The following is a 26,889-nucleotide window of genomic DNA, read 5'->3' on the forward strand; positions in this document are numbered from 1 at the left end:
ATTAACAGTTAAAACGCCGCTTAAATAAAAAGGTCTTCGCCTGGCGCCGAAAAGCAAATAACGACGGCGCCAGGCAGACCTCTCTAGGGAGCGCATTCCATAACTTAGGCGCCACCACTGAGAAAGCCCTCCTCCGAGTAGCCACCCTCCTAATTTCTCTCACGGGGGGCTCCCGGAGAAGGGCCTCTCCCACTGATCTCAAGGGGCGGCTGGGCATATATGGATGTAAGTGCTCCTTCAGGTAACCAGGACCCAAGCCGTTTAGGGCTTTATAGGTCATTACCAACACCTCGAATTGGGCCCGGACTTCAATGGGAAGCCAGTGAAGCTGACGGAGAACTGGAGTCATGTGACCATAACGCCCAGTCCCCGTCAGCAGCCTGGCAGCTCTATTTTGAACCAACTGAAGTATCCGGACCGTCTTCAAGGGTAGCCCCACGTAGAGCGCGTTACAGAAGTCAAGGCGGGAAGTCACCAGTGCATGTGTCACTGTTGCCAGGCAGTCGTACTCCAGGTAGGGGCGCAGCTGATGAATCAGCCGAAGCTGGAGGAAAGCGCTCCTCGCCGCTGCTGTTACCTGAGCTTCCAGTGAAAGCTCCGGGTTGAGGAGCACTCCCAGGCTGCGGACCTTGTTCCTAGGAGGGAGTGCAACCCCGTTCAGGGCAAGGTTCAATTCACCCTCTCCGAAGCCCGATCCGCCAACCAACAGGACCTCCGTCTTGTCCGGATTGAGCTTCAGTTTATTGGCCCTCATCCAGCCCATTACCTCAGCCAGGCAGCGGTTCAGTACAGCCACTGACTCACCTGGATTGGTGGAAAATGAGAGGTAGAGCTGGGTATCATCAGCGTACTGATGATTCCGCAGCCCACACCTCCTGATGACCTCTCCCAGCGGTTTCATGTAGATGTTAAACAGCAAAGGGGACAAAATGGACCCCTGCGGTACTCCATGGCATAGCTGCCATGGCGCAGAGCCATAGTCCCCCAGCACCACCTTCTGGAACCGGCCGTTGAGATAGGAGCGGAATCAGTGCAAAGCAGTGCCTCCGACCCCCAATCCCGCAAGCCTATCCAGAAGGATACCATGGTCGATGGTATCGAAAGCTGCTGAGAGGTCCAGGAGAACCAACAGGGATGCACTCCCCCTGTCCTTCTCCCTGCACAGGTCATCGTACAGGGCGACCAAGCAGATTCAGTACCATACCCGGGTCTGAAGCCGGACTGAAATGGGTCCAGATAATCAGTTTCATCCAAGAGTGCTTGGAGTTGTCCCGCCACCACCTGCTCTAACACCTTGCCCAGAAACGGGACGTTGGCCACTGGTCTATAATTAGTGGCCATCTCTGGATCCAGTGACGCCTTCTTCAGGACCGGTCGGACTACCGCCTCCTTTAAAGGGGTAGGCACCCGACCCTCCCTCAGAGAAGCGTTAACCACTTCCAAGATCCAGATCCCAATCCCGTGCTTGGAATTCTTTATTAGCCAAGACGGGCAAGGGTCCAATAGGCAAGTGGTGGGACGTACTTGTCCAAGCACCTTGTCCACATCATCGGGCCGCAATAACTGAAATTCATCCAATAATTTTGGACCAGACGGCAGCATTGGCGTCTCCCCAGAAACCTCTGAATCAATAGTGGAATCCAGCTCGTGACGAATCTGAGTGATTTTCTCCCTGAAATGCCTGGCAAAGTCATCACAGCGGGCCTTTGAGGGTGTAACCAGGTCTTCTTTCCGGCCTGGATTAACCAGGCCATGCACCACTCGAAAAAGCTCCACTGGACGGCATTGTGAGGAGGCAATGGAAGCGGAAAAAAACTTCTTTTTCGCCGCCCTCACCGCCACAGCATAGGCCCGATAGTGGGCTCTCAAGTGTGTTCGATCGGATTCATCTCGTGATTTCCTCCACCTATGCTCTAGCCGTCTCCCAACCTGCTTCATCGCCCTCAATTCAGGAGTGTACCAAGGGGAAGAGCGGGCTCTGCCTGGTGGGAGAGGACGCTTAGGAGCGATCGTGTCAACAGCCCTGGTCATCTCCCCATTCCATAGTTCGACCAGAGCCTCGACAGGAGCACCCGACTTGTCAGCCGGAAACTCCCCCAGGGCCTTCAGGAATCCTTCCGGATCCATCCGGCTCCGGGGGCGGACCCACACAATCGGGTCCGCACCCTTACAGAGGGAGAGGTCGCTCTCGAGCACAAACCTCACCAGAAAGTGATCTGACCATGACAGGGGAGTCAAGCATAAATTTCTCACCCTCAGACCACCCTCCTCCTGCCCCGTCGAGAAAACCAGGTCCAGAGTGTGTCCCTGTTCATGGGTCGGGCCGGTGACATGTTGAGACAGCCCCATGGCCGCCATGGAGGCCATGAAGTCCTGAGCCGCCCCGGGCAGATCAGTCACGGCATGGAGATTGAAGTCCCCCAGGACCAACATCCTGGGGGTCCTCAACACCAGGTCCGAGACGATCTCCGTCAGCTCAGGCAAGGAGACTGTTGGGCAGAAGGGTGCACGGTACACCAACAGAATCCCCAATCTGTCTCGGTCGCCCAACACCAAGTAGAGGCACTCCAGCCCTGGTCTCGAAGGGACAGGAAGTCCAGTGAGAGAGAAGGAAGCTCAGTAAACCAAAGCGACCCCCCCTCCCCTCCCCTCTGGGTGTGAGCAGTGCTGAACCAGATACCCAGGCGGGCACACTTGGGAAAGGGCCACATCCCCCCCTTCTCCCGCCCAGGTCTCTGTGATGCAAGCTAGGTCGGCCCCCTCATCCAGAATCAAGTCATGGATGAGGGAAGATTTGTTATTGACCAACCTGGCGTTAAGGAGCAGCACTGTCAAGCCCGAGGGGTGGCTGACAAGACTCCCTGGTACCCTCTGGTTGGGGGCAAAACCAGAAGTAGGGACAGGTGTCAGCCATCTGTCCCTCCTTCTTCTATGCGGACACGTTAAGCCCCCTCCGCTGTAACATCCATTGCCCAAGACCACGCCAATGGCAGCGCCCGCACGCTCCCCAGGAAACACAAGCGGCGGTATGGCCAGGGACGACTCCATAAAACAGTTAAAATACAATAAAAAATTTGATCACCACATACATGGACATGGCTATACATGCTGAAGGTCTTCCATTAAATCCAGTTTCCTGAGAATATTTGCTTCCATTTATATTTCTTCCGAGGTCCTGGTGAGTGGGAAGATGGATTCCCATGGGTCTGTCCCAACCAAAGCCTAGTGGAGTGAAAAACATAAGGCTGGCATGAGCTGACACACATCGCAGTGACCCAGCTGATGTGTGCTAGCTACTAGAAGCTGACCTGGCTTCCTATCAGGCCTATTTTTCCTCACACAGAAAACCTCCCACCAAATGCTTCAGACTGCTTGGCCAATGACCACTGAAACTGAAGAAAATGGAGGTCTTGCGGACGAGGCTTCCTAATGGCCAGGGGAGAGGATTACAGTCATCTATGTAGATCTCTGCTTTTCCTCATAAGTGAGAATAGGTACAAAAAGAGCCATTATATTGCATATATCACCAAAAAATAAAGAGATTCAATTATAAAGAACATTAGATGGAACTAATCATGTCATTTAGAGCCTGATTTCTGAATGACTCCAAATACTAACAATGAAACATGATCTTATATAAGAAACCCCTTCTGAGTTTTGATTCTTGGTCAAATAAGGTTTTGATGGAATTGTGGGAGAGCAGGATAGGATATGGGGAACCAAGACATAGGCAGAGCTCTAAATCCCGTATTTGAGGAATTTTCTGGAAATAAGAGATTCCCCCTCACCTCACCCACAGAGAGAGAGAGAGAGAGAGAGAGAGAGAGAGAGAGAGAGAGAATTTCTAAAGATTTTTCAAGCTCAGATTAGGAAAAAAGAATAGTAGAGTGCAACTTAGTTGGAAGTGACCATATAAGATTACTACTCCCCTTGGCTAAAGGTCAGATAAAAGTTTCAGTGTACTTAAGAGACAATTATCTAAAGTTCAGACTTTTCAAAAAAAGAACAGAGCTGGAAATTAGACAATTATCTAAAGTTCATTTTCCTTCCTTCCTGAAAAGAATGGGGTGGGGGAATCAGATCTTCACCATTAACCCCGTGCCTATGTTCCTACTAGCATAAACTAGTTCATGTTTCAGCATTGTGTGTTGCGGGGAGGGGGCAACAGGGGATATAACGCCAAATGTCAATTGTCCTCTCTTGCATATTCAGTTTTAAATTTAAAAAATGCATTGTAAGGGAACATTTTAGATCCATTTTAGATAATTTTAGATGAACACGGACTGCTTTCTGACTTTGTCATGCATATTTCCTTGGCCCATTTAGTTGCCTGTGATTCTTAGCTAATGGACCTACAATGTCAGCAAATGATATAATGAAGCCTATAGCAAACTTCTGCAATGGCAGAAAGTTTGTACACATTGTGCCTTGCCCAACTATACATAGTCAGAGCCACTGTCATTCCTAGACATTGTTTCTGCTATGGAACAATGCTATTACAATGGAGTGGTGTTCCCATTCCATTCACCTGAGGCAGCAGGATTCACCAACTCAACAATCGGAGCAGCCACACAACAGCATCCCCTGGACTACACCCCATCGGCTTTATGCTGTATCAATCCCAGAGTTATAGGCAGTTTGGGGATGTTTGTCATCTAGGGATTAAAGATGGCACCACAGACTTCAAACACACGCGCACCCCCCCATTCAACATGTTCTGAAATTGCCCCCATCCCCAAGAAGGGCTAGAGCTACTCAATGTGGGTAGAGGGCAACTTTGTTTTGTTTAAATACTGCCTCATTTACACAAGCCATCACCTTGTTATAAAGAGATGTGCTACCTTACATTTACCCAATCAGCTAGACTGTTCCAGCCACTTTTTATAAACCATAAGAGCTAGAGTGTAGCAAAAAAGTTAAGCTTCACTTCTGCAAAGATTCTGCCCATATTCATAGGCTGCAGAATTCAAAACAGTATCATTATAACAAGGCCTGTACTAAGTATGAACTTGCTTGCCAAATGAGTGGAAACATATACTAACTGAACAGGAATTATGGTTGTTATGGAAACCATAACAAGTCCCAAGCCAAACCAAGTCCCAAGCCACTCTCAGTGAGATGGCCTCAGAATGTATGTTGAAACCTCCAGCACTGCTGTCTTGGCTTGATAATGGATTGGCTGAAGGTCAATAAACTGAAACTTAATTCAGATAAGGTGGAGGGACTGTTGGTTGGGGGGATCATCTGTTCAGCTGGGTTACATCTCGCCTGTCCTGGATGAGGTCACAGTCCCCCTAAAGGGAGTAGCTTGGGAGTTTGTAGCAAGAGGTCTTGCCTGCTGCAACATTAGTAGAAATTAAAACTAATAATAATAAATACAGAAAACTGCTTTTACATAAACAATAAATATGCTATGGTTCATCCTAGAACATCATCCCATTATTTCCATGCACAGAACTTTGAGAGAGCAATACTCTAGCAAACCACTGTAAAATCTCCTCAAAATTTCACTGAGATTCCATCCTGGCTCACTTAAACTATATTATATGGTCATGTTGGTTTAACAGGTGGCAGATTATGATGTAAGAAGTAATTAGAATGAGAGTTATGGACTAGTGTTTTGTTCTTGCTTTTTAATCCTAGCAGATATCTCATATGAAATTTGATAACAAAGAGTTTCTAGAACACATGCTACAATTTTTTGATGTGAGCAAAACATATATCATTTTGAATTATCCATGAATGTGTCTGCATGGATACAGCTTGACTACCATAAATCAGCTTAAAATGTCATAAAACTGCATAATTTATTTACTGATAATTTTAATAAGCTTTCTGACTGAACAAGACATTTCTGTCTTAAGCTTTTGAAAAGACTGTTTCTCATAAAAACCTATTATGCATGATTTGCATTATTTTGCTTTGTGGCACATCCACTTCTTTCTCATCTTTTTGGTTGTCCTCACTCTGCAACTGCTTCTTTGGTTAAGAAGTGATGTATTGCTTAATGCTGTAGTGGTGCCTTCACATAGCCAGGGTCAAGAAGGAAACCTAATATGATAAGTGATTTATTTGGCATGACTGTACAAAAACTAAGGGCAAATGAACTGTGGGTTGCATGGAGTTAAACTTCTGTTCTGCTCTAACCCATTGGAAAGGGAGCAATTCATTGCAGGGAAAAAAGTAGTAAAATGGCCAAATCTGCTGATGACCCCAAACTATTTAGAATGGTCAAAACCAGAAGGGTTTGTGAGGAACTTCAAAGGGAACTCACCAAGGCACCCCTTCCAAGGAAATGGGCGTCAAAATGGCAAATGGAGTTCAATATAAGTAAATTTGCAGTAATGCATGTTGGGGCCAAAAATCCCAATTTCAAGCATGAGCTAATGGGGTCAGAACTAGCACTGACAGAGCAAGAAAGGGAATTTGGAGTAGTAATGTGTCAGATCAGTGCATGGCCACTATGAAAAACCAAACAAACTCCACGCTAGGCGTGATTAGGAACAGACTAGAACATAGAGCTGCCGACACCTTGGCATTGAGAGCAAATGTGATGGCAGGCTTTGCAAGCATCCCTGTCGGACGCTGGTGGCACCACTTTTGTTGATTCAGCATCTGAAGATGAGTATTTCAGTGGGATGGAAGAACAGGAGTTTGCTCCTTAAGGTCCTAAGAGGCCACAGAGGGAGGAGGTTAATGTAATCAGCTCAAGGACAGACATGGTGGCAGTCCAGACAGATTCTGGGACTCCAGCTAGCAGGAGGGGCTGCTAAGTCTGAGGAATCTTCGAAGTGAGATCAGTCCCTCCCCTGAGAGCTGGCCCCCATGGCCGGGCGTCAGCTGAAGTGGAAGCCCCCGCTGGTTGAGATGCATGTGCTCACTTCCAGACCATCACTCCCTGAGGACTGGGACAGCCTTCTCATAAGGAGAGTTTTGGAAGCAACCATTAGATAGGGTTCAACAAATTGCTTTGTGTGTGCTCAAAGACTTGTCTGAATGATGTATATTTGAAAACAAAGAACATTTTACAAAGAAACAGATGGTGATTGACAGAGGTAGGAAATGCAACTCATGGCACTTACTCACCTTGTACAAATCCTTGATGCAACTGCACTTGAAGTATACATTGGAGCTTTTTAAAATTATGTGTGGAGTGGACAAAATCGGGAGGAAGATTCAAACACAGACTTATCCCATGCAGTTAATTGGAAGAAGGTTTAGAACAGACAAAACATAGAGTTTTTAGAGTTATTAATTTCTTTATACAACATAGAGTTAAATTATGGAATTCACTGCCATGAGAAGTAATGATGGTCATGAACCTAGATAGTTTTAGAAAGGGATTGGACAGGTTCATAGCAGTAGACACTATCTGTGGATATGAGCATTCCAGGCAATGTGTGCCATCCCCTTCACCAGAGGTGGCATGCCTGCAAACACCAGCTGATTAGGAGCTTGGGCAGATGGAGGTCTTGCACCCATCCTACTTGAGTGACCCTGTGAGCAACTGATTGCTACCATGTGTACAGCATTTTGGACTAGATGGACCTCATGTCTGATCTAGCATGGCTTTTCTTGTGTTCTTGTGGGAAAACACTAAGCTAACTGATTGAACACAAATTATTTGCATCAGTCTTTGGGCTTTTCTTATGAATTGGCACAATAATTCCCAATCCTGATTTGATCTCCCATGATGATTTATATATGTAAAAATGTGAGGCAAGAACAGGGCACCAGCAATCAGAATTTAAACAATTCTTCTGGGAGCATATCTTTTCCAGGGACTTTTTTCACAGGTAAGGGGTTAATTAAAATATGGATTCCATCTGGGAAACAGGACCCCATTCAAGACAGGAGAATACCAAGAAATCAATATTATTAGGGAAGACTGCAGTGGTCCCAGAGGACGAATGGTTAAAAAGTAAAGTAACTATGCTACTGTGATGATGTAATTTGATAGTCAATAGGGCTATTATAACCTCTTCTGTCTTTTACTGCCAGTGTCCAGAAAAGATGAGTTCTTTTCTAAGGATACCAAGCCCAACTCCATTCATAAATCTCATATATGCTTTTTCTTTTTTAATATTTTATACTCTTAAAGATGCATATAAGGGTTAATCTTTTTTTTTTTTACAAGAATCCTCACATCTCAGTTTCCTTATTGACTTTTTAAGGTATGATTCCCAGAATACTCTACATCAGACCAACCTCTTTTTAAAAAATTTGGTTTTATGAATGGCTTTAGAGGTAACTATGACTCCTAATTGCATAGACAAATTTATCAAAAATTTTCAGAGGATCTGAGCATAGAAATCATATTGCCATGAATTATATCATGTTGGTATGATGCAATGTGGACTTTAGGCTCACCATCCCTAGCTAGAGACTCTGAGGAGGCCCTTTGGGTTAAAGATTCTGTTTTTTTAGATGGCACTCCATTGCTTTCCTACATTGTTGTATTGCAATGCTTTTCTATATTGAGTATTTTATAAGTATCTTTGAGGTATCACCTAATCAGTGTGAAAAACTTTAAAAAAAATCCTTGAATCACTCGAAATTTCTTTTCTTGTTTGTTTTTCATTTTACTGTTCTTTCAGTTTTTGATATTTTTACTCTTTTTTGCAGCTTTCCACTTTGACAATTCCCCCCTCCCCCAATGAACTTACTTGCCACTCCTTTTTTCTGGCTTACGTTACAACCTAAATTATCATGCATAGCTTCACTTTTTGTATGAATAGCCCCTAGATTCTCAGCTCTCCTACAGAGTTCAGCTATGTAGTTAATAAACCAAAACACTCTGCCAGTAATTTCTTAATTATGTCTAGCTAATTAATGATTAAATCAATCTGCTAATTAAAGAAGAAAATAGTATGTCTTCAAAGGGAGGCACTACTGATGAAGCTGTAACCTTCTCCGCAGGGGTACTTCCACTTCTGCATTGAGGAGAGCTTCAAGGACTGAGTCCAGGGCCCTGTTGTACTTCCTTGTGATGCTGGGGTTAGACTTTCTGAATGTATAAAATGAACCATTTTTATTGCCAAAACAATTTCCCCTTTCTGTGGCCAATTTAGGGAAGTTTTTCCAGGACCAGCAAGCACGGGGTGCTTTTTCCCTTGGGGCAAAAATAGATTATCTTTTTGTATGCTTTGTTTGTTTGTTTTCTTGAAGGCATGTGAAACATTGGAGGGGAAGGAATTCCTTGGCTCTTACATGGGGATCTTATTCAGAAACTCAGTTATAAATCATTTGGAAATGTGATTAAATTGAATTAAAACAAACCAAAAATAAATTGGGCTATATCAAAAAGGCATAACTAACATATCCAAACCTAAAAGATTTTTCTCAGTCATAATTCCTAACACACAGAGTAACATTCACATACTCATATTCATAAACACACACACTCTTCATATACATAAAAACCCCTACCTGCAAAAATGACAGTCTGTCAGGTAGGGGTTCTCGGTGGCTCTGACATGGAGAGAGTTTGATGGGTGGAAGCAAGATAGTGGAGTACTGGCAGCAGAGTTACTCTTTAAATGAGAGTCCCTCTTCACCTTGAAAGTGCAAACTTTCTAGCAGATAATAGAAAAACCCTTCATCTGGCAAACAGGTCCAGCAGTTGGCTGGGTGAAAAAAAGTAACACTCACCCTCAATTCACTGATTGTCTCTTTTATGTTTAGTGTTCCAAAAAGGGAAAAAAGAAAGAAAGATCCAGTGTTGTCCCAAATGATGCAATTCCAGAGCCCCCTTCCTTCAGGAAGACAAGCCCACCATGTGTTCTTTACAGTCTCTGTGCATCACACATATGGATGCTGCAACGGCACAGTGCCTGCATTCAAGAAGATTGTTCTAGTTAAGCCTAGATATTTTGGGGGAAGCCCCATCCCTTTTTCCCTGGTATAAATAGGCAGGGCTTCAGTCACTCTGCCCAGTTCACTTTTGGCATAGCTCACTTTCGGCATCTTGCTTGTGTCAGGTGGCTTTTCTATTCTCTAACATCTTGGAACTGCGCAGATGAATGCACAGATGAGCACTCAAAGAATGTAAGTTATATGTAAGCAACCTGATTCAGTGCTGTGGTGTCACACCAGAAGAAGCTTTCCTGTCAGCATCTCACACTGCTGAGTCTGGCATCTCTCCTATTAGCTTTGTGTCTCCTCTGTTTTGTTCATAAGATAGCAGTTTAGTTGTTTCACTGATTCTACCCCAGCCTAGTACTAATAGTGGTACCTGGCAGAAACTTGTTTGAGTACTTTCAGCATCTGGGAAGGCTGTTCAAGGAGGGGTAAGAGTGTAAGCCTCTTCTTTAGGAGTAGTATAGCTATTCCTCCTTTTCTTATAGGTAAGGGGACCTTGCTATATCACTTTCTCCTAGGGTTCCACAATCTTGAGTGGATGAGGAGAGAGAGACCCATGCCAATGGGTCCACACATCTGAATGGCAAGCCCTAGGAATCACAATTTATTTTAAAGGTGCTACCTGCCCTTGCACGAGCTGAATTTTCTCATGTATACCCGCCATAGCTTCGGCTTCCACAAATACATGCCATGAATATCATCCTGCAGTGCCCTGTGAAGCGAAATAAATCATTGCTTTCATTTCTTGATTTCATGAGAAAGTCAATGCCTTCTATTGTTCACCCAAGAGTGCAGAAAACAGGAATCCCTGCACACTTGGAATACCTTCTAATGCAATATGCAATTCCTTATTAATCTCCCAAGCCTTGAGTACATGGGGGTCCCCAGTAACTCTATGAGGAAGGAGATTAAACTAGGTTATCACAACTCCTATCTGGATCACGATGTGAATGCTACAGCTGAAAGAAGTATACTATAGCCTGGATCAAACCTTGCTAGCTCCCCTACTGCGCTGCAAGTCCACTAACTGGATGAATGCCTGGGCCATCCACACTTGACTGAGCCACTGCCCCAGTGCATGATAATCCTACCAAGTCCACACAACCAGTGAAGAAAATTAGGCAGAAAAACACACTGAGCACTGTAGACTGTAAATTATACACTGCAGAGATGTAGACTGGCCAGCTTGGTGAGTAAGTATTATTCCTTCTGACCTAAAACCAACTTCTACTGAGTGATTAAAGTTGGTGGAACACCATCAGGAGAGCCAGCATAGTCTAGAGACTGGTTAACACTGCACACTGCAAACTGGTTCATTTCTCACTGAGTCTGTTACCTCATTATGCTTAATGCAGAGATATAATTTGGCTCCCAACACTACATAGAAAGCCCCTAAATATAACCATTTACATTCTATACAAGCCAGCTTTTATCTAAACATAAAGAAATGTACTTCACGAAAGTACATGAGGTTTCCAGCTGTAAAGTTCCCAATTTAAAATTCCTTCTTTTGTCCAAAAATAACGTATTCAGCACACATAATTTGTAAGAGAGCCATTAATGCCATTAATTATTTGATCATTCTAGGAACACTTTTTTTTTTGGAGGGTGGGTGTGAAAATGAAAAGGGAAAAGAAAGAAATTTAACTTGGTAGGTGGAAGGTTACCCAGTGGGGAGATAGACAGATCTCTACATGTTAAAGATAGTAACATGAATAAAAGCAACCATGTGCACACATAAGAACTTAGTCATGGACTTAAACAAGTGCCCTTCATCTGCTTTTTAGTTCAAACTTGTGTTTTTGGTATTTATGCAGAACGTCTTCCACCACAAGATTCATTCTAATACTTTGATTGTGTGCCACAGAAGTCGCAGCTCCCAAGGACCTGCAAAATCATTTCTAAAGTATGCAAATCTGGCATCAGAACAAACTGTCTGTGTGGAAGTAACCAGAGCAGTGTCAGAACAACCAAAAAGGGAAGTGATACCCACTCAAGTAAAGGTATATTTAAATATGTTTAAGTACAACATAGAAAGGATATATATATGATCACATATATAATTTATTTGAAAGCAACCCAGTAGCATCAGATTTTCTGGGTGGCTTTACACTGCTACATCTAGTGTAAAGAAGGGTGAGAGCTCCCTACTTGCACTGGATTGACTGGAAATTTAAAGAAATTGAAGTAGCTCATCATTCAGAAGGCAACAGATGTTTGGAAAATTATCTTCCCCTTTTATAATCCCTAGAATGCAATAACAGTAGCCATGGAACACTAAGCTTTTCGTCCTGAATCAAGTCATAAGACTGAGGAAAAGATGAGACAATCCTCCTTTTGTCCCCCATGCAATGTCTCTCTTTCCAACAGTGGATTTTTATGGAAAGTGATGGGGCATATGTTTCAGAATTTAGGGGAATGGAAGGACAAATTGCATCTTTGTCAAGACAAGCAGTATATGCCCCAGAATTTGTATCTTAACCAAGCTGTGCAATTCTCACCAACATCTCTAATTCATCTCATGACCCATGTGACCACCTGGGATGCCTTTGGTGTTGCCTGAAGATATGGGAGCTTAGTGTTTAAGATGGATGATGTATGCCATCAACACCTTTGTATATCTTTCATTAGAGATATAGTTGAAAAATTCACACATTTTCCTTCCGAAGTAGAAATGTGCTGAAAACACATTTCCTTATCATTCCTCATTTGCTGCCATATTACATCTAACCTAACCCATTCTCCATGAGGCCTCAAAAATGGAGGCCAGCAGGTACAAGAATACCCCTGCCAACTTCCAAAGTACCCTTGGTTGTAACCCATCAGGGCTTGGCATCTTTGTAACATCCAGGGCATTAGGAACTCCTTGACTTCTGTGGGGGTGACTCTAATCTGTGCCCCTAAATGCCTGGCCTCATTTGGCCCTCCATGTAGATCTCTCCTGCTTTGGGGAGAACACAGAAGCAAAATAATCATTTAACATCTGTGCCTGTTCTCTCACATCAGACACCAAATTCCCTTCTTCCTTATTAAGCAGTCCCATCACCTGTCTCCCCTTCCTCTTGCTATTTTCGTATGATAGAAGCCTTTTTGTTGCTCCTGATATTCTTTGCAAGTCTCAGCTCAGAATCAGCCTTGGTCTTGTGAAGAATCCTTCTGCAGCAAGCCTCCCCCCACCCCTTTTGCCCACTTGCCCCAGTGTCCATTTCCTATAAAGGTTGCTCTTACATCTAATCCCTCTTACCACCTCTATTTGCATGTACAACAGTGCCCTCTTTCACTTCCCTGCCTTGCTAACTAGTGATATCATCAAGCCTTCCACCTTCAAGATCTTCATTTTAGCACCATCCCTTCTCCTGAACTTCCAGTACCCTCTTCCAGGAGATTTTCCCCAGTCTGACCTTCAATGGTCCAAGGTTGGTCCTTGTGAAGTTTCAGATTCTAGTACTCAACCTCCCACTCATCCCCTTTCCCCTGATCTCAAAACATATTATTATTATTATTATTATTATTATTATTATTATTATTATTATTATTAACATTGAATGGAGTGGTCGCTTGCATCCAGAACCTCCCTAATGAGCACATCATCCACCAGGTCCTCCCTGTTGGTCAAAACCCAGTCAAGGATATTTCCCCCCTTCATCACCTTCCAGACCCTCTGCATGAAAAACAGTCCCTCCATGGCATCCATGAAGTGACATGACCTGGTCTTCACCACCAATTTTCCCAACTAATATCTGGGAGATTGAAATCTCCCATAATTACTGTGACCCTCCCCTGGGATATCCTTCCAATCTGATCCATCAGGGGATCGTCCAGGGTCTCCATTTGACATGGTGGGTGATAGCATCAGATTCCTGCCCCTTTTGAGACCTTCAGTTTTACCCAGGCTGCCTCTAGCAGATCTCCACCTGCACCACCCTAATACTATCCCTCCCTGACGTACAATGATACATACCTTCCCCTCTTACCCTTCCTATCCTTTCTAAATAGGACATACCCCTCCATGTTTACATTGCAATCCTGCCTATCATCCCTCCATGTTTCCATGATCTCCACCAGATCATACCTTCCTATACTCAGGATAGCCTCAAGCTCTCCCTGCTTGTTTCCCAGGCTTCTAGTATTTCTATGCATGCATCTCAGCTCCTCCCCACAAACCCCCTTTTTTGGGTCCCCCGGCCTCCTCCTTCCACCCATCTTCCCTGGTTCAGTTGTTCCCTGGTCAACAACTTTACAGTGAATGGACACTCACACTCAAGGTTTCGCAGCCTGGTATGGAGAGATGGACTGCTTTTCAGCTCACACAGTCAGTTTTGCAGCTCTAGGGGTGTGAAATAGAAGGTCTTCCTACATTGGGATATTGTAGACCTTAAGGGTGGCATGCACAGATATGTCATCTGGGGAACTAAGATGCCTGGCCTATTCTTTGTAAAGAATGCAAACTGTTCCCATCCCCTATTTTGCAGACCTGGTTTAACTAATTGTGGCCTGAGTTTATACCAAAGTTCTGTATCTACCTCATTATTCCTCCTGCTTTCACTTAATGAGCTTCAAGATAGAAGTTAGAGAACTCGAGTGAGCTCAGGTGTTGCAGATTCACACACCGTACACTTCATGGAAGCCTTATCTCAGCAGCTTCAAAGTGCGATGAGCAATATTTGAATCAACGCATAGGCTGGTTTTGTTGTTGTTGTGGCTTATTTGTTTTGCCATTTGAAAACAGATTTTCTGTGAATCACAATACTTCACATCTTCCCTGAAATCTGCAAAGGTGCAGGCTAGATCTGCAGTGTTCAATGTGTAAGTTAAGCAGGAACTTTTTCCTGTGCAAAGTCCTACTTTAAGTAGGACATCTCAAAACAGAATGTACAAATTCAAGTAGCAGCAGAAAGACAGGTAGACCCTCAACAGTATCCTGCCGTTAGGCACAATGGGTCTACCACTACAGGCAGCATCAGTAGCTTCCAGACCATTCCTCATGGGATCACAGCCATGGTCTTCTGTTGGAGGCCTAAGCTGAGTGTGCCACGTAACCTGTCTAGCCTTATACAGAAGTTGCAGTAAATTCAATTGACCATCAAACTGGGGAGGAACCCTTATCCCTGGTCTCAGTTTTGACCAGTCTGACGTGTTCTCCATCTGTTCCTATTTACTTGCAGTGCCTTTCTGCAACTTCTTGCAGAACATTGCCCATATTATGTCTATTGTGTGGATTTACCTTTAACAATATTACAAAATTTGCATCCACTTATGTTAGATTTCCTGAGATTTCAGAACCCTCAGCAGTTTTCTAGAAATTAAATAAGTGAACGGGATGGATGTGGCAGGGGAATAAAAGGCGGCAGATGGTGCCAATGCACATTGAGTTTAACAGGCATGTAAATACAGAAGTTTTCTACTAAATTGGGCCTTTCGTTTGCTCAGTTCAGTATTGTGTGAGCCCCTTCTGGTGATGGCAGGTCTTTTTCTATGCCTTATCTACATGTATGGAGGAGGGAAAGATGCTGGCATATGGCTTCCTTACCAACACCATACCGCAACACCTGCCCCAATTGTAAATGCCGTTGCACTGAATGTGTTTTAGTAAGAAGCTGTCGAATATTGCATACAACCAAATCACTGGACCACTAACCATAATTAAAGCTGCCATTCTGTAACATCCTGTATCAGCTTTCTGAAGAGTAAGCCTCAATGAACTCAATGAGCTTTATATCTGAGGAGACATATATTACTCTCTGTTCTTAAAAAATAAATTGTTATGGGCAGTTTATTAACACACCCTTGCTTTCGAAGCTGGAACAGTTATGGCTACAAAAGTGTTAAATAAACATTATCTATGGTAAATATATTAGAGTTTTCTGTATGGTGTAGTGGAAAAAAGCTCTTATTGCAATATCAGGTGTGAAATCGCTATTCTCCAATTAACCTTTCCCCAAGCACCAGTTGGGCTGGATCTAGGACTGGCCTTCTGCAAGGAAAATGCCCATCCCTTGATGAGGGAGAACCCCCTTTCCCCAAAATTCACTGGCAGAGCTTCCTTCCTCTCTTTTTATAGCATCTTTAGTGGGCTGGTGGGGAGGAGGCAATATGTGCGAAGATTGAGATAGAGAAATCCATTTTGGTGCAGTTGATCCAGTGTCAACCTGGATTCAAACCTTTGTGTTCTTTCAGAATGTTTTGGTATTTTCAATGTGTTCATGTTACAAGCTCTATCATGAATCCTCTTATAGCATTGGAAGATTTCTATGGTGGAAAGGGATATTAGTAGTTTTTAAATAGGGAAATGAAATAATTAATAAATAATAAAAGGCACAGATAGCATTCAGTTTAACTTGGAATCCATATTAATACAGTAGGTGGTATATTTCCTCATGAAATGTGATTTATTTTGTTAACGGGGGCATAGGTAAATAAATAACATGCACATCACTATGATGAATGACCAGGAGGTTAAATGTAGGAGGTAAGTGGAGAACAAGCCATTTTCCACCTTCCTGAGCACCTGCATCGAAGACAATCCATGCAGAAGCCTTGGTTTCGGTTCCTGTAGGAGCCACCTGCTGTATTTTCAGCTTTCAAGCACTATTTTTAACTGTCTGCTGGAAAGAAAACATCAATGAAGTTATTTTTATTACTAATCAAGAAGATGGGTTGTTTGTAAGATACACATTTCAGGAATGTGATAAAAGTACATACCCCCATGGAGAGCACTCCACAACTTCAGGAAACATCTCCATCACCAAAATATGGGCAGAGACAGAGAAACTAATGCAGCACCATAACACAAGGACACAGAAAGCACTATCAAATGATTCTATACATACAACATTGAATGCATTTCCCTAATCATTGCCTTTTTCTTTACCATTTATTCTGGGGTAGAATGATTGATACTCATATTTTGCCTTCTCTGTGGAGAGAAGGGTAATGGCACTATAGGGTCAATTTGAAATTTTATTTTATTTTATTAAATCTGTTTAAAGACTGCTGATTAGCATCGTGCTCTCTGAGTGATCATTGCAATAAAATTACCAATAGGTAACATAACTAAAACAATATAATTAAAATATGCAAGATAAAATAACACATACATACTCAACAACAATAAAACTTAAGTTAGTAAATTAACACTGGTACAAATTGATGTAAAAGTAATCTCAGTGGTGCCAGAAGTGTGCTGGGAAAGGAACCTTTTTTGTCAAGCATCTAAACTCAGCAGAGTTGGCACCTGACAAATCTCTGATGGTAACACATTCCATACTTGGAGTGCCACCACAGGAAAAGTCCTCCTTCTTGCAACACCTCCCTCAATCTCCTTAGGGAGAGTAATTTGTAAGAGGGCCTCTATCGATGACCTTAAATGACAGGCAGGAATATATGGACCAAGGTGCTCCCTAAGATAATGTGGTCCCAAGCCATTTAGGACATTATATGTCATAGGCAAGACCTTGAATTCAGCCTGGCCTGGAACAGGCAGGAAGTGCAGCTGATGAAGGAGAGGTGTAATCAGAACTACTCCTCATCAGCAAAGGGAATGAAGAAATAGTGGGTGCGGAAAACAGTTAAGTATTCCCCCATTTCCCAACACGCTTCTGCACTTTAAATTCTGTGTCTTCCAAAAATGGCATTCAAGTTTTCTGACATATGTTTGGGTGTAATTTTCACCTGGAGAAAGTTTTCACCTGGTGCTTAAAGAAAGAAGAGTTGGTGCCAGCTGTCTATCCCTGAGGAGTGAATTCTAGAGTTTAGGCGCTGTGGCTGAGAATGTCTTCCTCCTGGCCTTTCCCTTTTGATCTCACTAGGGGAGGGCATTTGGACGATGACTTCTGAAGATGATCTAAGTGGACAATTAGGAATATATGGAGAAAGGTGCTTCCTCAGCTACTCTTGTGCCAAGCCATGTTGGGCTTTATAGGTCAAAGACAACAATTTGAATTGGGCCTGAACTGGAACAGGGAGGCAATGCAGCTGATGGACAGCTGACATGATGTTTTCGCCAGCCATTCCTCGTAAGCAACTGCACCACCCTGTTCTGCATTAGTTGCAATGTCCAGAAAGTTTTCAAAGGTACCCCATGTAGAGCGTATCTTAGCACTCCAGGCAAGTGGTTACCAGTGCATAGATCACTCTGGCAAGGCTTTACTCATCCAAGTAGGAATGTAGCTGAGAAAGCAGCTGAAGCTAACTGGAGATGCTCCTGGTCACTGAGTCCACCTGAGAAACCAGGGATAGGTCAGGGTTCAGGAGCATCTCTAAGCTACAAACCTTCTCTTAGGGGGAGTGTAACCCCATCCAGGGTAGGTTGAAAATTTCCTAGCTGGAGTGTGGGAGTGTCCACAACAGGTCCCCCATCTTATTTAGATTCAGTTGCAGTGTATTGGCCTTCATCCAGCCCATTATTGAGGTCAGACACTGGTTCAAGACAGCTACCACCTCACCTGGATCAGATGAGCAACAGCCCACCACTCCGGATGACCTCACCCAGCAGTTTCATGTAGATGTTTAAAAGCATGGTGGACAGAATCAAGCCCTGCAGAACTCTATGACACAGTTGTCATGGCACAGAGTGACAGTCCCCCTGCATGACCATCTGGAACTGGTCAGCCACTAGGAGTAGAGCCATCGCAAATCAGTGCCCTGTACTCCCAACCCAACCAGCCATTCCTGAAGGATACCATGGTTGATGGTATCAAAAGCCACTGAGAGATACAGGAGAATCAACAAGGTTGCACTCCCTCTGTCTCTTTCCCAGCAAAGGTCATCCAACAGGGCAACCGAGGCAGTCTCCAGGTTGACAACCCAATTGAAATGTGTCTAGAGTGGTGTTATCCCAGCTGCCTTTAATGGTCTGGCAACATTTCCTCTCTCAATGAGCCATTAACAGCCTCCTGGACTCCCTGCCTAGATCTCCCAATAAGCCATGATATGCAAAGTCAACGTTATACACAGTTTCCAGAAGACTCTGAACCCTCCCATGTTTCCCCTCTGCTCGTCTTGTCTCGGTTTGGTTCAGTTCAAGTGTTACAAAAGAGAATCCACTAAGAAGGGAAAGATGGAATAGTTGAACATTGTCTTTGGATGGGTCAGGTCATGACAACTCACCTGGAGAAATGCAATACATCTTCTTAGTGCATTGTAGTTGTTGCTAGTCGCAAAGTCGCATCTGACTCATCGTGACCCCATGGACAACACTCCTCTAGGACTTCCTGTCCTCCATCGTCCCTTGGAGTCCACTTAAGCTCACACCAACTTCTTCAGTGACTCCATCTATCCACCTCATCCTCTGTCCTCCTCTTCTTTTGCCATCAATTGTTCCTAACATTAGGGTCTTCTCCAGTGAGTTCTTCCTTCTCTAAGTTTTAGAACATATGTTCCCTAAATAATACACTAGGTTTGATCCAGGATCTGTCTTCTGATTTCCTCCCAGATGTTCTCTACAACCATTGTTTGGGAATCTTCATACACACATCACCATTTATTCCATTCATCAGGATTCCCTGAACATCCAGCTTGTGTGATTGCTGCAGATTGCCATGGATTGTTTAAACATGGCATTTTAAAAAGCCATTTTAAATGGCTGTGGTAGGGGTAGGTGCTTACCATGTTTTACTGTTGTCCAGACTCAGCCAGGGGAGAGTGTTGGTTTGATCAGCAAACTATCAACAACCCATAAACAGTGTTGGGGTTGGTTGTAGTGATCACACAAGCAGGGTCTTTATGTGTCCTTTTCATTGGGTAGGAGTGATTGCTTTGGGAAGGTGGGGACAGGGAGAACAATTCCAATGGCACAGTTTAAATCTAAATACATCCCTGAGAAATGTACTAATCCTAGGAACTGGCTGTGAACTGCCTTGCATATTAAATTGTATTTCAACATGACCCTGTTACAGGCAAGGCTGTTTAGTGCTTGCATACAGAACAGGCTAGATGATTGCTTACTGATGTGCTTGTGCACTTAAATGCATTGATGAGCAATACAAACAAATAAAATGGATGTGATTATGTTTGCACCAATGTATTGTTTAAATACCTATATACCAGGACATAGCAGTGCCTATGTACATTGATAAAATTTCTCACAAAATGTATTGTAAAGGAGTCCACTAACTCTGTCTGTCTGTCTAAACAAGAATGTTTTTTGTTTTGTTTTTCAGCAATGTTTTATGCAATTATACACTGTTGGCAATGAAGGAAAATAGATTCAAGGGATCCACAGGAAATGAATGCTGTAGCAAAGTATGCAGGCAATAATTGTGTGGTTGGTTTTGCAATTCTAGTTAAATTAGGAGCAATTAGAAAGAGCATTCATGGAGCAATATATGAATAAAGAGAGAGAAATCTGCTCATCTCTCATTTTTACTGGACCGTTCCATACAACATTGGGCTAGATCCAGAGGAAAACCAATGAAATCTATGAGAATTGAAATTTCAGTGGGTCAACTTTGATTCTTTCCACTCAGAGAAACCAGGATCTGCTGATGATGGATGTCAATTCAGATATCATAAGGGAGGAATAGACAATTTCATGGCGGAAAATGCATAGCTACTTGCACAATTGCTAGTTTGCTAAATCAAGTATCATTGTTGCTGCTGTTGTTGTTGTTGGGGAAACATATGGCAAGGTATTACAGTCCTGTTTGTGGGCTTCTCACACAGAATAGAATTCAGGACTAGAGAAGTCTTTGGTCTGATTCAGTATGGTTCTTATGTTTTTACAATCCGGAAATCATTATTTCCAATTTTGCTGTTCTTTCCCCCTCTTTAGTATGTAGAAAAAATATCTATATGAATCATATGGCTATAGTTGGTGGCTTTTGTCATCTGGGGACCCAAGCTTGGGAAACATAGGTCCATGCAACCCACATGAATTTGTTTCTGAGTCTCAGCATTAACTTTGTCCCAAAGTAATAATCAAAGGCTGCAACCATTTGAGAATTCAGGCACAATGGAATGGCATGACAGTATTATAGGCAATTTTGAAATGTATTTTATTCATATTTAAAATAATGTGCATTCCATCCTCTATCCCTTAACTGTTTCTATCCCCCTGGGAGGCTTATATTTATACTGAATATAGTTATATACTTATACTAAAAAACATTCAGTGTGTGTGTGTATGCATAAAGACTAGAAACCTTGAAGCAGAGCCAAGCACTTGTTTGAAGCATGTGCCTAACAGAAGAGCCATCATAAGGGGAATGTAGTCTCTCCATAACCAGAGTCCCACCACTGCTGGGTGGGGGGGCTTCTCTGTCCCACAAAGGATACTGCTGAACCCAATAGGCTATGGAGCAAACCTACCAATGGTAAAACTATAAGTGGCCCTGTTCATTTCAGAGGCCTCCTTCAGATATCTCAGATAAGCCTAAACATAGAAACAGAGCGAGTCAGAAGGGACCTCCCGGGCCATCTAGTCTGACCTCTGGCACCAGCCAGCTCCGCTCACGACATGCCCACCATGCTGGGGTGAGGGAAAAGAAGGAAAGTGGCACAGACAAGGCAATGGTGGAAAACACATTTGTTTACACTAAATGCCCTCATGCTGGCAAAAGTGGGAGCCACTCGTCTAAATCCCTGGAAAAAGCATGGTAAGTCATTGTGGCTCAGTCCTTGTAAAAGATAGGCTTGCTTTTTGTTTGTAGCCTTCATCTAAAATACTCTGCCCTTCATTGTTTTCCAGATAATACTCTTAATATTTTGACAAAGCATAATGGATTCAGCCGCCAGAAGCAAGAAGTCTATTTTCTACCCATCATAATCAGTGATAGTGGAAATCCTCCCATGAGCAGCACCAGCACCCTCACCATCAAAGTCTGTGGCTGCAGCAGTGAGGGCATTGCCCAGTCCTGCAATGCTGAAGCTTATGTGCTCCCTATTGGACTCAGCATGGGAGCTTTGATAGCAATTCTAGCCTGCATCATCTTGCTGCTAGGTATGTATTCCTTTGCCTGTTAGAAGTCCTTCCTCGGGGGAAAGGAGCATAGTTCATCTGAAAAGTCCATGCCTTACATGCAGAAGCCCCCCAAGAGTTGTAAAGGTTACTTGACCATGATCCTAGAAAAGTAATGGCAGCCAGAGTAGAAAATACTGGACTAAAGGAGCGAATGGTCCAGTTCAGTGTAAGACAGCTTCATATTTTGCTGGTTCATAAATTACTGGAAGGATAAACACATCTTTCTGGGAGGAAATTCTTTAGTGACAACAAAGGAGCTGAATGGTGTAAACAAAATTCCTATTACCTTTATATGTAAACATGGCTTCACTGAATCTGGGATATCACTTGCACCTAGATATCAACCTGATCACATCATATTCTTGTAGGCCAGCTATTTGCAAGGTGTAACTCAGCAAGACAAACACAGACTGAATCCTGTTCAACTGTGGCCTCCAGATGCTTGACTTTGGAGACTTTGGATGCTTGACTTTGCAAAGACTTCCTGTCTTTGCGAATTAGGCGGGCAGCAGAACAAGAAGACTTAGCAAGCTCTGGTCGAATGACTGCGCATTCTTGGAGGGCTACATGTGGTTTGATAGTCAAACATATAGTACATAGGCAGTACACTAGAGAAATCTGGTGCATTGTCTCAGTGACGATCCGTTGGGTGGAATTACCACGGGAACCAGATGGCCATATGCTTCTTTATTTAAATTTTAAAAACAGTGATGGACTGTTTTGAGAGAGTGGCACTGAGGTACAACATGCTCAGTTCTTTCCCCTGTGCCTGTTTCTCAGTGCAAATGATTCTTACAGGCTTTTCTTAGCTCCATGGATAGAGGGTATGTAGTGTACTCTTCCCCCTTCTTCAGGCCTAGAAGCTTTGGTGGGATAAATCAAGGTAGGAAAGCAAAAAGGACAGTAGTTGCACCCATATTCACTGTAATTGCTCCAATTAAAGTTGGATCCAGTGTCATGTCAAATGACTCAGATCTGTCCTGCTAATGTCATTGTTACTGACATTTCACTGAAAAAAAATTGAAAGTCGGTTTGAGGAATTGTTCTAGTTTGGACAAAAGGAGAAATAAAGGAAACATTCTCTCCTTATTCAACTAATAACAGAAACTGCTAGCAGCAACAACAGTGAAAGACAAGCTCATAAAGATGACAGTTCAGAAAACAGGTTCATAACCTAAAAGTTCTGGGGGGTGCCAAAAAGGTTGAGAGCAGTTTATCTTCTAAAGACACCATTGTAAACTTTTTCTTTCTTCGTAAAATAAATTTAGGATCAAAGAAAATTTAGGGAGCAGTAACCCCACACCTACCTCAGATGGAGGCCCATCTCATAATGCTGCCTATCATATGTGCCAATGCAAAATGTGTTTGCATTTGGAAATGTGTTACACCTGGCACAAGACAACAGACAGATTGCTTCACCAAAATGACCACTCTACTGATTGCTCCTAATTCTTGAATATAATTGCACTTAAATGCCCTTACATGAATGCAAATACTGAATTTTAGCGGTACTTCCAAAGTCTGAGTATCCCTTTTCTCAGCTGAGTGATGATATTTCATCACACGTGGGAGTAGCTGTCAATGGTAGTACATAAAATGAGTTATTGCCCTGCAAATGGGTTGTTAACTGGTCCAATGGCTTGCTTACCACTTTCACACAAATGTGCTTTCAAATTATGACTGTTAGAAATGAGTTTGCGAAGAAGGTAATCACTGAATCATCTCTGTCTTGGCAAAACTATGCACTTCCCCTACCAAACCTTGTAGATCATTAATTCAACAAAAGGAGTTTTATCCACCCATCCAAATCACAGCAGAAAAACAAAATTCATACCTTCTAGAATCAGTACTTCCACGATTGGTTAAACACAAAGTTTCAGCCTGCAAAGGAGGCCTGGGAGGAACCCCCAGATTGCTGTGAACCATGGGCCACAAGTTCTGCACTCTGGCTGAACTGCATCATTCCTCAAAGATTAATATAGTGCAGGATGTAGAGTTTTGTCCTTGGCACACATAGGCCGGCCCTCCTATTTCATTTGAGGAAAAGCAACAACAGTGGCTAAGCAACATGTTTTCATTGGGTGGTGGACCCACTGGCTAGGATCTTGCCTGTGCCAGTGTCTCCAGAGCTCTGCCATACATGAGAGCTTCAGTTAAAAGAAACTTTCTGCCCCAGTTCCGGGTCTTGTCCAATGAAAGACATGACAAGAGTGAGGCAAAGGTGATTAGACCAAAGTGGTATCTAACATCTGAATGGTTATGGCTTGCGCTCTACCAAAGGCTGCTTCTAGAGAGGCTTTTGGTATTTGTTTGCTTTGCACCATTCTCAGTGTACTTAGAATTTGCTTTGCATTTCTGGTGGCATTTTGGAGGTTCACCGATGTTGTTCTTTTTCTTCCTCTCTATTGCTTTGCACCTTCCCCAGCCATGCATGCTTTCTGATCTGGGGAGGAGGGGTTTCATATGAAATAAAGGTAATTTGTGATCATTCATCTGCATTTTGACAAAAGCATGTGGCTGGGAAGTCTGCCGACCAGGATAGAGATGACCCCAAGATGACACTCAGGGTCAAAATAGATTAAATGTTTTGTTCTTGTATTGCTGTAGTGCATACATAGGACCCCAGTGAAAAGCCTAGCATGGGAATGTGGTGTTTAACCTTTTTATCCCTGCTGCAGTCACAGTCTGCCAGTTTATTTATTTATATGCTGTTCCTCTTAGTCAAAGGCTCTCAGAGTGGCTTACATAAACAAGAATAAAACAATGATAAAAAGGACAATTTAAATGATGAATCAATGAAACAATAAAAGTATACAAACATTAAATATAAACCATCATATTGCCAGTAAAACCCCTTAAATAGTCATTTTAAAATAGGAGATAATATATATAAATATTGTCTGGCTACTAAACACTTAACACAGAAACAGCAGCACCAATACACCAATTAAAACCACTCACCATAGTGACTGCGAAATAAAAATGTCTTCAGTTGGTACCTAAAAGAAAGAAGTAACTGAACCAGGAGGAGCTCTTTTGGTAAAAGATTGCAGTAGCTTGGTGCTGTTGCAGAGAAGGCCCTTCTTCTAGCCATCTTTCCCCTCACTTCATTGTGGGGAGGAATCTGGAGGAAGACCTCCATTGGTTTATAGCACCAATAATGATACAGCAAAGGCACCTTCTGCAGCATTGTATGTTTCCAATGTTTTGGCCTGCAACTCTCAGGGTTTTTAACCATTGGTCACACTGCAAAATCTCATTAGTCATTGTGCAGGTTAGATGAGTGCCAGGACCCTTCATTCTATTCATAATTCTTCTCCTCCCCCTCCCCAATACACTGAATGTGAATGGTTCAAGAATGTGGAAGAGTTTTGACATAGCACAAGTTCTTGCCTGTGTCCAATCCAGAACCAGCACTTCATAGGAGAGCCTGTTCTGACCTATCAGTGCACAGCAGTTTCTTGTGCTGGGGTCGCTGCTTCTTAGCAACTTCATTTTGTTTAAAACACTACTACATTTTTTTACCACATAAAATCAAAGCTTCCTTCACCATTCACAACAAATACAACAAACAAACCAACAACCATCTACCCATAATAGAGTAGTGTAGTGCACAACCAAAGTATGTCCTTCTCCTAAAAATGGGTGACGACACAAGGAGACATTCCTTGGGTGGTACCCCACTTTCATTCTTCTTGTTTAAATGTTATAAAAAAGCCTTTGCTGAGAGCTCTTCTCAGAAGCCACCATACAGTGCAGCCCTTTTTCTGAAAATATTTTTAAAGGAACCTTCAAAGTCCTTCAAAGCATCTCCAGTCACTGCCCCAGAAATTCTCACCCTCATGTTCCTTTCTGTAGTGGTAGAGGCAAATCACTCTCCAAAGAAGTTTGTATAAAGTGGAAACATTTGATTGAACTCTGTGTGTGTGTGTGTGTGCACATGTATTAAAACATTTCCAATTATTGTAAAGCATGTTGCTTTCAAAGGCTGTTGATTTTATGATGTTTCCTTTGCAGTCATCGTGGTGCTATTTGTAACATTGAGGAGACATAAAAATGAACCTCTTATTATCAAAGATGATGAAGATGTGAGAGAAAACATAATCCGTTATGATGATGAAGGAGGTGGAGAGGAGGATACAGAAGCATTTGACATTGCAACTTTGCAGAACCCTGATGGAATAAATGGATTTTTGCCCCGCAAGGATATTAAACCTGACCTACAATTTATGCCCAGACAAGGACTGGCACCTGTTCCCAATGGCGTTGATGTTGATGAATTTATCAACGTAAGGCTCCATGAAGCTGACAATGATCCCACAGCTCCTCCATACGATTCCATTCAGATTTATGGATATGAGGGAAGAGGCTCCGTAGCTGGTTCTCTAAGTTCCTTGGAGTCTTCAACCTCAGACTCAGATCAAAATTTTGACTACCTCAGTGAATGGGGGCCCCGTTTTAAAAGACTTGGGGAACTTTACTCAGTGGGTGAAAGTGACAAAGAAACTTGACAGTGGATTACTAACATTTATTTTTTTCCACTCCTGACTTAAACGCTCATGTAATATTCTAGGGCCCCTACTGTTATTTATGACTAATGTGGTTTTTTTGTTTAGGGACAACTTTAGTGCCAGTTCATCTACGAAATCAACTACATTGTAATGTTGAACCAAAAAAACAAAACAAAAAAAAACATAAATTAAAAGTATATGTTAGGAGGTCTCAGTCTTGTGGAGTGTGAAGTTAAGTATGTAGAGTGTCTAGAAGTCTTTGGATATTCTATATTCACATGACCACTCTGAAGATGGGGGTTTGGATATTTGACAGTCTTCAATAATGTGAACGGTAATGAAATGGCGAAAATGTTTTGCTACATAATGGACCTCTATGGATTTTTGCTGATGAAGAGTATCTTTTGACAGTCCATTGAGATGTAATGCTTTGTTTCCACATTGCCAACAAAGATTCCACTACATGCACACACGCACACAGACACACACTCAGAATGTTAAAAGCAATATTTGGTCTTCTAATCTTTGCTATGATGAATTAAGGAGGAAACGCATTGA

At 42.8% G+C, this 26,889-nt stretch overlaps 1 protein-coding gene across 3 annotated transcripts in view; it reads left to right on the plus strand.

The window, feature by feature from the left end:
* The window catches only part of CDH8 (cadherin 8), a 299,609-nt gene extending 273,278 nt beyond the window's left edge, over nucleotides 1-26,331 (plus strand). For all 3 annotated transcript variants that reach the window (XM_044434245.1, XM_044434247.1, XM_044434246.1), the window contains 2 exons: nucleotides 21,548-21,799; nucleotides 25,838-26,331. In XM_044434245.1, coding sequence (XP_044290180.1) covers nucleotides 21,548-21,799; nucleotides 25,838-26,331 — 746 coding nt within the window. The remainder of the gene's footprint in view (nucleotides 1-21,547; nucleotides 21,800-25,837) is intronic.
* Nucleotides 26,332-26,889: the final 558 nt, after the last annotated feature.

The sequence above is a fragment of the Varanus komodoensis genome, unplaced genomic scaffold, assembly GCF_004798865.1.
Source record: "Varanus komodoensis strain SLA01 unplaced genomic scaffold, ASM479886v1 scaffold27, whole genome shotgun sequence".
Classification (NCBI taxonomy): domain Eukaryota; kingdom Metazoa; phylum Chordata; class Lepidosauria; order Squamata; family Varanidae; genus Varanus; species Varanus komodoensis.